The sequence below is a fragment of the Propithecus coquereli genome, unplaced genomic scaffold (assembly GCF_000956105.1).
Source record: "Propithecus coquereli isolate 6110/MARCELLA unplaced genomic scaffold, Pcoq_1.0 Scaffold18, whole genome shotgun sequence".
Lineage (NCBI taxonomy): Eukaryota > Metazoa > Chordata > Mammalia > Primates > Indriidae > Propithecus > Propithecus coquereli.
In genome coordinates this window covers 4,091,678-4,106,580 of record NW_012142745.1, presented here as the reverse complement: position 1 = coordinate 4,106,580, position 14,903 = coordinate 4,091,678, and the positions used below count along the sequence as shown (strand labels likewise).

The window sequence follows — 14,903 nt, the reverse complement described above, 5'->3', positions numbered from 1 at the left end:
GTTGCTGTGAGCTAGGCTGACGCCACGGCACTCACTCTAGCCCGGGCAAAAAAGAGTGAGACTCTGTCTCAAAAAAAAAAAAAAAAAAAAAAAAATAAAGAAATCCCCAAGGTCAAAAGCATTAGATTCCAAGACTCGTCAGCCACTTACTAGCTGTGTGTTTTCAGAGAGGTTGTTCAAACTATCTCAGCTAGTGTTGCATCTTCTTGTTAAACTTGGAAAATATTAAAAAAGAATTGTCCCATACAGCTATATTGAGGAACATCGTACTTAGGAAACTTAAATGCTTTTTGATAAAGGAATAATATTGCAACAGGGCTTCATTAGTGTTTACTAGTATTATACAAACCTCTGACAAAAAATATACTTTTGTTTGTCTAAGGCAAATAAAGCAAATGTAGAAACTGAGTGACATCAAAGAAAAGGCAGTTTCTCTAAGGACTGGAGTATTTTCAAGTATTCCATTTAGACATTTGAAAGAATTAAGGACTCATATTGATTTCCATTCAGAATGTAGTAATTTTAATATGCCTGGACAAGATAGTACCTAGAAATATAATGTACTAAAATTGGTTTTGTTTTAGTAATTCAGATCACAATAACCACTACAACAAAAACAAGAACCAACCATCCTTCATTCCCTGGGGCTAGGGATGGGGAGGGAAGAGGTTTGGACTATTGTTTTCCTTTTCTTATTCTTATTGAAATAAGACTTACTAAAATATAACATTGACATGAACATATTTTTGAAAATATGCAGTCCATCTTCTATTATACTAGATCCTGAATAAATTAGGAGCGTGATACTTACCTCAAATACAGGGGAATCTGATGTGCAGTGATACTTCTGTCTCATTAGCAATGGAAAAAGGTAGCTAAAATAATAGGTGCAATAGAAAGGTTTTGGAATGTAAGGGATAACCTAAGTAATTTTGAGTTAACCAATTGAGGAGCATTCTTTTAATCACTAGATGACTAAGATTTTATTTTGTTAGGATCTGCAGGAGCGGACTTAATTTCTGTAGATCAAAGAGCTATGTAAGTGACTTCACCGTGGGTCCTGTATGTTGCCAGCCTACATCAGTTTGTCTGTGCAATAGGAGACAGAGTCACTGCCTAATTTATGATCAGGAACACAAATACATTTTCAAGTGGAAAAAAGAACACAGTGTCATTATTGGTTTAGAGTCCTTAGATTTGGGTGTGGGAGCGAATTAAGGTAAATTGGATTTTAGCTTAGTGGTGTGGTAGCTTCTTGTTCCTGGAAGACTGTGTTCTCAGACGTTGTCTCACATGTGTAGAGTTGCTACAAGGACCATGCGTAGTAAACGAATGCTTTTTCTGCCTTGCCACAGAGCCTCTGAAACAAACCAGAAAGCATTTTTTAAAGAGTACGTTTGTTCTCACACTTCTGCACTTTCCCATGGTTAATGGAAGTATTTTTTCTGAAATCTACTCATCAGTATCACATTTAACTCTGTATCATTAGGTCTTTTCAGTTTTTTTTTTCTTTATCTTAAGAACACACCTTCCTTCACAAGGAAGAGAAGGGAAGGGAAATTTCTTTTCTATAGTCTTCAGACCTTTGGTAGGTGGAATTTTATGATATTGACTTTGGGCAGTCACAGAAATATTTGCCTACATCACACATGATCTGAAAGAAAGAAGAAGAAATTTCCATGTTGAGTTGGGGAGCCACTTTCCCGCTTTAGTGGGTCAGAATGTCTGCCCTCCATGCTGTTAGAGTGTTAGGTGGAGGAGAAATTTTCAGGGAGACGGGAATACAGTATAGTCCACCATCCCTTTCCTTGGGAGGGGCAGAGTTGAAACCCTTAATTCTAGTTTATTATAAGTTATTTGTGAGTTCCAAGCAAAGCCGTGCAGTTAAGGCTCAGCAAGGAATGCAATTATAAATTTATTAGGTGAATTGGTCTTGAATGTCCTTAAATGCAAGTTTAGTTTATGGGCAATGAGAGAGAAATATTTAAAAGTCATCTCCTCGAAGTGTCGTGGGCTGCCCAAGCATAGAGCTTTCCCTTTTCTATATTTAAAATCCTAAGTCTCAAAGGTCAATTAATATTTAGTAAATGTATCCTGAAGTAGTCATGAAGTGAAACCAAGATATATGTTTGATTTTCCACAGTCATGTTCTCAGACTGGTTTTTGAAATGGTGATAGATTTGAACACACCTTCTTTAGAGGGCTACTGTGTTGTGAGAAATTTCCTGAAATGAGAAGAGCTAACAGCAGGTAATGTCATTCCTCTCGGAAAGAGTTGGAGACTCTCTGTGTTAAGTGATGAATGAGGGTATCTGACCCACATCTGTTTTACATTAGAATGGAACATTGACCTGACATCGTTAGGAGCATTTGTCAAGATTCCCTGGACAGAGCTTCTGTAAATTACATGCTGCAAATGTGTCAGGGTCAGATAAGAGGATATCATTAACTCCCTCAAGTTTACTCATGGCTCTGTCAGTCCATCTTAATATGCTAACGGCCAACAGTTTTCCTTGAGCCGTTTTGTTATATTTTTCATTCATAGATGAAAAAAATATATATGCTATACCCCCGATATTGCACATGTTCTTTTCTCATAAATCATATTAATTGTAGACATGGTCACAAAGCATATTAAATGCAGGCATGCGTAAATGAATTAAAACACATGAGAATTTTATTATGCCCATGGTGGGTCTAACATAGTCAAATACTAACTGTATTAACTGGCATACTTTTTCATTTAGGTAGAATAAGCTTTTTCTTAACGGGTTTTATTTTATTGATAATAGATGGATTTGGTATGGTTGTTCATTGGCTTGAAGTAAACTCTATGGGTGTGTGTATATGCATAGGATATGTATAAACCTTTCGAAAGCCATTTCTATGCTAATTCTTTGCCTAGGTTTATATTTTAGTCATCAGTCCCTAAAGAATATTGTTATCAATTTAACAGCTTAACTCTATCGAGAAATAAACATTCTAAAGAATTGATAAAATAAAAGACATTTCTGTAATTGGTCACAAGGTTAGAGATAAAAGCATATATATCCTTTAGAGTTTAACTGAGACAAGACTTACTGTACTCTTTACAAACAAAATTTGGAAATATGGGCCACAGATGAATCCCACTTGTCTGGCACTGTTCATCTTTTTCATCATGGATTAAACGTAGCTACTAGTAAAATGTGAGCTAAGGATTACAATAAAAAATAAGGACATATTTAGCCGGGCATTTTACGCGCACAGGTTTTATATCTGGTTAGGTAAAAGTCAGCCATGCCTTTTCTATAACTCTCAGGATGGGTGAGAAGGTCACCATTCATACCTTAAGAGAAACTTCTGCCTTTAGGCAACTTCCCTCTTACAGCTTTCAAACAGACAGGACCAAAAATCTAATTATTTAGATGCTAATCAACTGCAGGATAATTCCTAAGGCATTTGAATCTGAAGACATTTCCAGAAAGTCTGCTGTTTGAATTTAGGCTTTTTTCAATCTCAAAGATACAACCACTGAAATGTAACCATCAGATGACTCCAGTAACACCCATATTGGCCAAAAACATTTAGATAAACATTTGAATGTTTTTGTTTGGTTCTGAATGTACGTTATATCTAAATAAAAAAAAATGTGCAGTCAGTAGACTTTTGGAGGGAAGGGTATGAGGCTAAAAAAAGCCCTTTATATTATACAAAGCTGTAATTCACAATGATTTTTTAAAAAGCAACTAAATGTGCCTTATTTAATGTTAAATCAGAAGAACATCTGATTTTTTAAGAGCAAGAAAGACATGAACCAGGATTCCTACTAAGGAAAATAGAAGCACCTATATGTAAACCATAATTTGCTAAATCATTTTAGATTTTTGATAAACTCTATGCACTTTTCACCTGGTGGCAAAACCATAACTCTTGTGCCAAGACAAATATTTTCCAGACACATCGTTTTAAATGTAAATCTTAATTTGGTCCATAGTTTTTATCTTTTATGTTTAATCTTACGACAGGAAAATTAATTCAAGAGAAATACGGCATGAAGTAATCGTAAAGAGTTAGTTTTTCCTGAACCATAAAATCTTCCAATCAAGATATAAACAACCTCTTTGGAATTCTGAAACTTGAGAATGAGCTAAAGAGATCTTCAGAAAATGTCTCTGATAATGCAAAGGACAGAGGAACCGGCGGGAAAAGTGTGGGCACAAGATTCTGAGGATTAGAATTTGTTTTTCAAGGTTATCCTGGTCATGGCATCTCCTGGATTTACCTGGCATTTAATAAGAATGTGATCAATGTTCAGGGCATAGAACTTGGGTAGCCTTGAATTTGTTTCTTTTTCTCTGAAATTGTTTGTGAAAACCAGGCAATTGGGATTCCCTCCCACCCCAAGTTATAAAAAAAATTAGGCAAAAAATGGCAGCCCCATGGCAGAAATAGCTTGCTAATGGTTTAAAAGGAGGAAAGAAAAGTCCACTTTACGACAAAGGGAGATTTTATTTTAGGCTTTGAATTACAAATTGCTGTAGGAAAAGCATTATGAAAGAAATTCTGAAAATATTTTTCAAGAGAAAATCTGACTAGAAGACATTCATTCCATAACCATATTGGGGGAGTTCTAAGAAGTTCGTTTACCAACTTCTTTATGCATAAAAAGAAATTTCCATAGCTTCCTGTCAACCACATGAAACACAAAATAGCTTTTAAAGAAACATACATAAAAGTGTAATGGGACCCTTCCGTTGACTTTTGAGGTTTTAAATTGTGTTAGGGGAAAATTTTCTATTGATATATTCACTTTTTTCCCCCAACACAGATTTTCTTTTTAATTTTTAAATGACAGGTTATGAAAATGGGGTATATTTCCCAAGTTTTCTCAACGTGAAATATTGAAATAAATCACATTATAGTTATTTATTAATGTCAATTTCAAACCAAACATAGGAAGAAATGAGTGCCTCATTCCCCGTCCTTGTACAATTCCTGAGCTATGATTATAACCCTGTGACTCTCATAGTGGAAACAAGAACTTGCGAGAGAATGTCAGTCTTGTGGGCTCTGTCAGGGAAGTCAAAGAATGCAAAGATAACTGGTCTCCAGTCCCCTTCATTCGCTCACGTGAGCCACTGCGGGTATTGGCTGCTGAGCTGAGAGCTACCGCTAAAGCAGGTGCCCCTGTTAGCCTCCTGTGTGTGACAATACTGACACAGGAAGACCCAACAGGCATGCTTCCTATTTGGGTCATATTCTGGGATGTCTTAAAGGTACTCTGCCCTGACCCTGGAGGAGCTATCTTTCTGTTGCCCTCGAATATGGGCAATATTCTATCCCTGTAGACTGGGATCTTCTCCACCCTTCAATAGATACATTTCAAGGTCTCAGAGTTAAATCCTGTCCTAAAGAATTTTCTAATGAAGCCACTCTAAGAAGTTGCTCCATGGACAGCATCATAAGCTGATTTTTGCTTATAGGAATGATTTGTTTCTTCTCTTTTAGGATCTTCATGGTCCCGCCAACCCCTCCCCCCATAAACAAAGTTATTGCTGTCTTCAAAGTTATGCAAACAAGAAATGTATGGCAGGGGGTTAAAAAGAAATTTATCACAAAAATGGACATAGAGCTCATGGGAGACTGTGCATGTTTTGAATAAAATTCTGCTCTGAGCTTAACTATAACTGTACACAGAGTATTCCATTTCTCCCTTAAAGTGACATACCATTAACTGAGTTTCAAGTAAGTATCTTCATGAAGGACACTGTTAGTTTGAAATATATGTCCTTTCTATGCAATATCCCTGGGTATCTTTCCTCTTTGGACTGAAACAGTCACAAAATGGCTTTTTCTAAATTCTTGGTTTTTGCTTAACACAACTTATTTATGGTGAAAGATTTTCCCTGTGTCATTATCCTCTTTTATTTAAAAAATCACATTTTTCGTATTTTTATTTTCCCTGTTCATTCTTACCCATTAGCTTAGCACACAAAAATGTGCTCCTGATTTGAAAAAGAGTGTTTGGCACTGAACAACCTCTACTTTAAAGACTCTCTTCTTTTAATAGATATGCCTAATTTGGACTGAAATAAAATATTTAATAAATTAGTATATCAATTGAAGTTTTTGAATTTTCCAACTATACACTATAAAATCATCTATATAAGCTCAAAGAAAGGCAAAAAGGAAAGAATCTAGGTAGATGGAAAAACATCCAGAAGATAATTTAAATGCATTCTTGGTGATGTTCAAGTTTTTAAAATGAGGAAATGAAGAGATTAACATACTATAAACAGTGTTGGGTAGGGCCCTAGAGAACCCTCATTCTAGTGACTGTAGGTGGTAAACAGATTCTCTTTCTTTCTCTCTCTCCTTGTCTTTTGTGGCTAATTGAAAATGGATCAGTTTAAAGCCTTAGTTCAAGAAGATTTTGCTTAGTTATTGGGATTATGCAAACCCTTCCCAAAGGGAATAATGGGATCCTTGTTTTTGGAATCTGAGTTGGAATGCTTTCTGGGATGCAAAACTAGAGCTCTCTGCCTGAGTCTGATGCCCGCCCTCCTGGAACTCCTAGATCCAAGATTCCGTTGCCTGAATTACCTTTGAGTAATGTTGCTTTGTGGTTAGCACGATGGCTTAGAGTCAGGGCTTGGTTTTCATTTCTGCCCTCTCTTCTTGTTCTTATTTCTACACTTTGGCCCTCATAAAGCTTCAAACTTCCTAAAATAAAACAGGACTATTATGGACACGTTGTGTAATTGTGGGACCCTGCATTTCAATACTTTGTAAGTAGGTGTGTTTTTTGGGTGCTCTTCGCCCAGCAGATTTCTTCTGCAGCTGCTTTCGAGCCCTGCCACAGAATTGGACAACGTTGAGAAAAATCACATCCTCTCTCGTGTGGCAGTTTTCCAGCTGCAAAATTAATTATCCACTTACTTCCATCACAAGGTGTCGTAAGGGTCAGTGAGCTTGAGTTTGTGAAACACTTCACCATGCTGATCTGAAGGTTGTTCTGTTATCACAGGGTCTTTTTTTAAATGTTGTCTCGCTCTCCAGGGTTATTTGCAAAACTGAACTTTTTAGAACATGTTTGCATCTCAGGCTTGTCTTTCCTCTTAACACTTCTTGTCTGTGAAATGTTGGTTTAGAGAAGAAATAAAAGGATAAGTGATGGAGGTAGTTACTTGGAGAATCGTTTACCGTCATTCACTCAGTGCTTAGTATGTGCCGGGCACTGTTCTAGGTGCTGGGATGTGAAGATGAGGAGGTTTTTCCTCTCAAAGCTCTCACTGTCAAACTAGGTGACCGAACTAATGAACATGGGATGAGTAAAGCACAAGGAACATCACGGAGAGAGGAATTATTTCTGATTACCAAAGGATGGCCAAGGTGAGGAGAGGAGCTTTCTTGAGAAGGACACTATGAAAAAAGACACAGAGGTCTCAAAATACATTAAAAAAAACTTGATTTGGATTCATTTAATTTTTTTAAAAAAATGAGCAAATACCTTTTCAAAAATCACATGTGAAATTTCCAGATATAATACAGGATGAGAAATTTTTGTCTATGTGAACATATTTGATGTCTTCTTCCTCTTTCTGTCCCTTCTTTCCCCTTTGAAATTCCAGCCTGATTTTATCACCAGGGACATGACATAATCTCAATCTCTCTCTCCTTCCTCCTCTCTTCCCTTCTTTTCCTCACCTCCCCCCCGCTTCTCCCTCCCCCTTTTCTTTTGCTGAAACTGCTGTCAGATGTTATCATTGGGCATGATGTAATCTCTCTGTCACTTTGAATTGAGGGTCTAGTCTTCCGGACAGCTCTTGAACAAATTTCCAAAGAAATTAAAATTGGACTGGGGAGTGATTCTTTCAGCTATGGGCTACGATCTGGTCCTCTCTCCATTTTAACTTCTTTCCGATCTGCCTGTTTATTTTAGGTAATGGGACTCCTGACCAACCACGGTGGGGTGCCTCATCAGCCCCAGACTGACTACGCGCTCTCCCCTCTCACTGGGGGCCTGGAACCTACCACCACAGTGTCGGCCAGCTGCAGTCAGAGACTAGACCACATGAAGAGCTTGGACAGTCTGCCGACATCTCAGTCCTATTGTCCACCCACCTATAGCACCACGGGCTACAGTATGGACCCTGTCACAGGCTACCAATATGGGCAGTATGGACAAAGTAAGCCTTGGACTTTCTAGGGTGTAATCACTCCTGAAAGGGAGATAAACTCAACTCTTGCTTAAGAAAGGAAAGTTAGAGGCATGATTATGCCTTACATTCCAGTTTCAATTTTGTGGTAAAGCCAGCTGATTGTTCCAGCAAGGGCTCCCTTGTATAATTATTTTCTTAACTGATGTCAACAACATCTTGTGGTTATTAATTGCTGAGACATGAAACCTGATTGCCACTAGGTAAAACACAAGGGTTGGCCAAAATGAAATAATCCCTAACATTAGAAACACATGTTCTTAATGAGGTCAGCTCAAGGATCATATGGGATATAATCCCAGGGACACAGAGTTGTGTCAAACTTGTCTCAGGAATAAAAATATTAGTTTCAATCCTTTGATACCATGGTATTAAATATGACGTTGTCAGCCTGTAGCTGATATTGCCCCTTACTGTGAATTGTCCCAGCATGACCTAAAAAGCTGCGTGTGTTTCCTTCCAGGTGCCTTTCATTATCTCAAGCCAGATATCGCATAAGAGAACTGTCCACTTGAAGCTAAAACTGGCCCTGTTTCTGGTGTTCGCAGCCTAGACGTGAAGAATCTTCTCAGAGAAAAAAAATTACCCTTTTTTTGGGGTGGGGGGACCCTGACAGGAGACAAAAGAGAGTGATTGATTTTTTTTCCTCCAGTAGTTGGTTTCTAATTAATTCGTTTGAACTTGTTGGACAAAAGCAATGAAGAAGAGGAAGACCCGGAGCAATAAAAGACAAGTGCAACATTTTAAGGCAATGGTTTAACATGGCTACATATCAGAATATCCCAGCTCTTCAGTGCTGGTGATCAAGAAGCTAAAACATTCCATTCGTGTGTGTGCGTGCGTGTGTGTGTGCACGCGTATCTGAGATTTTCCTGGACCGGTTTGGGCAAGCAGAATGTTCTAAAATACAGTAGGAGAATACTCTAAAGTATAACATGTTTGATGTCCAACGCTGGCACTTCTACAAGTTTAAAACTGCTCACTTCATGAAGCAGGAATGGAGGAACCCTTCCCTTTTACACACTGGAAATTGATATAAAAATAAATGCCACCATTGTTAGAAAACTAGACTAGATGTAAAGGACCTCCCAAATAAATTATTTGTTACCGTATGCTCCTTTGTAATCTAGTTGTCCATAAATGTCCCGGACACATCTTGCTAACAGGATATGGGGCTAACAGGAAGAAAAGCTTGTTTTGTTTTTGGTATGGGAAGAGGTGTGCGACTTTTTCCCAATTCATCTTCATTTGGAAGCCCCATGGGCAAGGGGAAGGGCGTGGTGGAGAGGAGGTGACATGCATTCACGTATCTGCTTATCAGTGTGCAGTACCGTATACCTCATGATGCTTTGGCAATACCCAAGGCACTATATAAGCAAAATCAGAAATATATTTTTCCAGGTGCTTTATTTTCGCAGCCCGTAATTCATTGTGGTAGAGTGCAGCGATGTTCACCGTTTGCTGGACAACCAACACCTGGCTTACTCCTTTTGATTAGAGACCGTGTCAGAGAATAATGCTTTTAAAATGATTACGTTTACATTCTTCTCTTTTCTATGAAAGGCAGGGCAAGAACAGAAATGTTCACGTGGCTCTCATGTACTTTTAAATTATACAATGGTATCCAATATGAAAAGGTAATAGGAACCGAGGTTTACAAACATTTGTGTGGTGACATTTTAGAATGTCAATAAATTTGTTTTTCGCAATGTTAAGAGGAACAGGAAGGTGGAAGGCAGTGTTATTTATTTCTTTCTATTCTTGGAACCACGAATGAGGTAGGCACAAATACATTCCTTTTAGAGTTAAGAACTATGACGTAGAGAGTTAGTGCGACTAGCCATAGTACCGAGTTTAGCTCATACATTGGTCTTAGAGGGTGATGGAACAAGAGAAGTACTATCTTTGTGTTGCAGCCTCAGCCAACAACGATGTGTTGTAAAAATGTCTTTCATGTATAAAGTGCAGTAAATATTTACTATTTATAATGAATAAACAGTTATGAAAACTTGCCCAACACTGCTGTTTTTGGGGAACTGGTGAATGCAGGATAAATAAAAACTTGGCAGTGGGGAGGCCAACAAAACATATACTTCGCTTCGAATGGAACCTTTCAGATTAGAATATATCACGGACAAATAAGGTTACCTGACCCACGACTGTATTCACTTGAAGAAACTTGGTTAAACACACTCTTAAGGATTGAAGTTGATGTTTTTGTAAGTGTGGAATCTAGAAAACCCCTCTGGTTTACCTCCCCTCCTCTCTCCTTGGTGCTCTCAGAGCTACCAAATCCCTTCACTGTCACTGGAAGGGTGCTTGTTCCAGAACACCAGGCTCCACCTTCATCTCTAATAGTCACCGCCACTGACATTTTTTAATTTAAAGCTCTCATTTCATTTTATGTTAGCAGCTTACTGTACTCTTCATGAAGTATTGCCTACTTCATTCATTCTTCCTCCCTCCCTTCCTATTCCTCCCCCCTTCTCCTCTCCTCTCCCTCCCCCTTTCTCCTCTCCTCTCCCTCCCCGTCTTCTTCCCACACTTATTTAATGGTCCAAATGCGCCAGGCATGGTGGCTGGCACTGGTGTAATAGCAGGGCTTCTAACTTGCTGGGGAAGGCAGAGAAACAAGTGCACAGTTTTGATAAAGTGTGAGGACTGTTATTTTAGGGGAAATGACCATAATGCCCTTTGAAGCTCCTACTTGTATTGCCTTATTTATTCCTCCCAACTTCTCATATGAGGCAGGTGATGTCATTAGCATTCCTCTTTTATAGAAATGTAAAACTGGGGCACAGGGGCTTGCATGAGATCACCCAGTGGCAAAGCTGGGATTCGAACCCAGGAAGTCTGATTTCAGAGCCTACGTGCTTAAACTCATGTTCTTCTGCATCCTCCATTCAGGAATGGTGTGAGAGAAGCTTACAGTCGGGAAGATCTAAATGGGTGCTGTCCAATTCCGAAGCCACTAGCCACGTGTGCCTATTTAAATTTAAAACAATTAAAAGTAAATAAAATTACAAAGTTAGTCCCCCAGTTTCCCTAGCCACATCTCAAGTGTGCATTAGCCACATGGGGCCAGAAGAATTGGGTAATGTTGCTGTAGAACATTGCACCATCACAGAAAGTTCCTTTGGCCCAAATGATCTAAAAGCAAGTGAGTTTATGCTTGAAAAATCCCAAGGACCTGAAGTGCAGTACATAAAAATTTCCATTTTTCAAAATGCCTTAGTTTTTTTTTTTTTTTAGCTCACATGCTAGTCCTTCGGATCAAATATGTTGCTCTCTTTCTGATAATTGTCTATTCCAAAAATAATATAAGAAGAGAAAAGTAAGATAATCTTTACTTAATACTTACTCTTGTTTAATCCTCACAAAATCCTGTGAGGTGGGCCCCAATTTACAGATAAGTAGACTGAGACCCGGAGTCGTTAAGTAGTTGAGCAAAGGTCACATACAGCCCAAAACAGCAGAAGCAGGCTTTGACTTCTACTCAGCCTGGTGGTAGAACCAGTTTTATTTCACTTCTCCAAATGATGCTTGCAATACTCACTTTATTATGTCAAGCTATACTCAAGCCAAATTCAAGTTGAAAATAGGTACAAAAAAAAAATCACTCACTTCCAAGGCACAAGAGAAATGCTACAAGGATTCGGGTTACACAAGAGAAACTGATCTTACAACATCACTTTGCTTTCTGTCTCCTGATCTCAGAACTTGCCATACATGGCTCATATCTTTTTGGATATACTTCTTTATGTCCTTCTCTTATTTCTGCATGTCTCCAAAATCTATTGCTTTACCGATATTTTTCATGTTGAAAGTCTTTGTAGATCTTTCTTTCTCCTGATTCTTTTTTTAAAAAAAATTGTCTTTAATTAATCTCTGGGAATGTGGGGACCCAGTCAGGGTCCCTGCTCTCATTTGCTGGGACAGGAGCTCTAGGGACTTTGAACCATTCACATTTAACAGAGCTTAAACCTGATTATGTGTGGACAGTTCCCCCTTGTCCATATAGTTATTTAATTTCATCTGGAAAATGTAAAAGTAAAAACTGAAACTCAGAGTTCAAATTTATTAAATTGTAGATGTACTATTTTCAGCTGCTATGCCACTCCTTGGCAGCAATTTTCCTGGGAATTGATATCATATTTCACATCTGTGATGGAAAAAATCATATTGTTTTATGCCTTTAATTTAGCTCATTTTGGAAATGTATTTTCACATATGCTTGGATGTTTGGGGAACATGCTAGGTTAGAAAGGATGTTTATTAGTGCTGGCATATAGGACCAGAGTTACAGACAAGATCTCTGGCTCATGGTCCTGAGTTGAGGAAGTCTTAAATGGAGGAGGAGATGGATTAATTAATGCCCTTTGTCTGAGCACCTCGTGGAAGAATTTATCCTCCAACTATGTAATTAAAAATTAAATTAGCACATGGGACCAGAATCAAAGTATCTATAAGAAGGAAATCTATTTTGGAAATAAAAAATTGAGCCTCAACAACTCTGAGTGAATGAGTTTTGGTGTTTAATCATTCATGGATAAGAAGAGATGATATCAAACATTGAGAAGAACAACACATGATGGGTGGAGTATTTATGCAAACAGATTGCACATGGCCAGCCTCAGTCTTAGACAAGGCTCATGGATCTGGAAGTCAGTGTTAGATGATGCATGGGAGGAAAGGAAGAAAACAGAGCTGGGCATAGGGCTTTTTACCAGATGCCAGTGATATAAGCTAGTTCTACCTTCTTCATAGATTCTGCCCTTCAGTATTTCTGATCATTGCCTCCCACGTGCTTAGCACCATGTCTGATCCATAATGAGTACTCAGTAATGCCTGTTGAATAAATGAATAAACAAATGAATGAAGAGTGACGTTCTTGTACTGTCCCCACCTGATCTACTGAACAAGGAGACATTTGATTCCAGGACCGCAGGTGCACAGATCGCCTCAAGATTGGATTGGTGCAAAGCCTCAGGAATGGACCAGGAGGCAGAGGGCCTAACAAGTCACTGAAAAGCCACATTTCTGGTGTTTCTCACTGATACAGAGGGTACAAGGTGGCAATTTGTTGGATTCACCACTAGGATTAGAACAGAAAAGGGAAATAGCCAGTTAGTTTATTGCTTAGAAAAGAGGCTCTCAGCCCTGGCTGTATAGTAATCTGCAGAATTAAAAAAAAAGAGAGAGAGACCAGTACTTGGGCCCACCCAGACCACTGGACTCAGAGTCCACAGAGATAATTGCCAGGAGGGTCAACAAAGCAAGAGCTCGGGGAGAAGCCTTTGGCTGTACTGAAGCCTTGGCTGCACCTGACCAGGTAAGTTTTCTGGGGCTTGCAGCAGTGGTCAGAGCCATTCACCACAGAACACCTGAGAGAGGGAAGTGACTTTGGAATACGGGGACACCTCAGCCTCTCCCAAACCTGACCACCACCTCTTAAGCCAGGGAGGGAGACGTGGAAGGCAGCGGTTTCCAGAATAGTGCAGAAGATGAGTTGTGGAATTAGGAGGATGAGTCGTGCCCAATTGGTTGGCATTGTGCTACCTGTCGTTTTCCCAGCTGGAAGCCTACAAAGCCCCACCATGCAAAAATGAGTAGTGCTTGGGTATTGTCCCCCCAGAGGGGTGGTGACGTCTTTCCCCCCTGCTCTTGTGATTCTGTGGCATTTGGGAGAGTTTAAAGCATGGAACTGAAAACTTAACTTTCTTCCCATCCCACTTGTCCAGCTCTCCCCACTCCGTGATGCTGAGCATTCATACAGCTCCTGAGTCTCACAAGTAACCCCTACAAATGCTGGCTCTTTTCACTGCTTCTAGGGTGCGGGAGATAGGGAGTGATTTCTATTTCTTAATTAATTGATCGATGCATTGGATACTTCCCGAGCTCCTACTTTATGCTGGGTGGTGGGGCTACAATGGTGAAGAAGACATACTTCCTGCTGTCAATGGACCCCAGGGCAGAAGAATGAGCTGGATCAGTCAACAAAGGGTTGAAACACAAATAATATAAATATGTAAACAAAAGTCAGCATGGGAACCCAAGGAGAGGGCACAATTCTTCCCAGCAGTGGAACACATTTCAGAGGAAGGGGCCCTGGGGCTGAATCTCTAAGAATAAATAAAAATTTACTGGGCAGATGCAGTGAGAAAGGGCATGCCAGTTCCGTTTTTATATAATGACAGCTGTTGGGTTGTCAGACAAAAGAAGCCAGGGAGATCAGATAGGGCCTGGGCTCCCTGATTCTCTGGTGAGAAGCATCCAGCCAGAGCATTCTGGGAATCCCTAGTTGATGGGGTTTAGAAGATCTGGGATGAGGCAAAGTGGGGTGGTACTTTCTTTCCTAAAAATAGATGGAGATAGTCTCAGTCTCAAGGGCCAGTTAAGAAACTCACGAGTGAAGCCACATATATCTGTTGTCTTTGTCACCTGCTTAAGCTGCCCCCAAAAGCTTGGTCAGGACGTAATGCCAATTCCTGGTGGCCCAGATGCATTTTTATCATGGAGGACTCTTTGTTGGAGGTCTGGAAGCTGCTCCATGCTTGTCCCTGGCATTTGCCTGGGAAGCAGCAGTGCCCTTCATTTCCTCTACCCACTGGTCCATCCTCACTAATCATCCAAGTGTGTGTAATCGGATGGGCCCCAAGACCTCTTTGCTCAACTTTCTTGGGTAAAAATGAGAAAAACTGC

General features: G+C 39.5%; 1 protein-coding gene across 3 annotated transcripts in view; it reads left to right on the top strand.

Moving 5' to 3' along the window:
- The window catches only part of PAX3 (paired box 3), a 111,193-nt gene extending 100,980 nt beyond the window's left edge, over nt 1–10,213 (top strand). For 2 of the 3 annotated variants that reach the window (XM_012642485.1, XM_012642484.1), the window contains exons 8-9: nt 7,925–8,171; nt 8,665–10,212. In XM_012642485.1, the coding sequence (XP_012497939.1) occupies nt 7,925–8,171; nt 8,665–8,699 (282 nt within the window). In that variant the 3' untranslated portion in view covers nt 8,700–10,212. Of the gene's footprint in view, nt 1–7,924; nt 8,172–8,664 lie in introns of all 3 variants that reach the window. The other variant, XM_012642487.1, reaches the window with a different exon arrangement.
- The last annotated feature ends 4,690 nt before the right edge of the window (nt 10,214–14,903 follow it).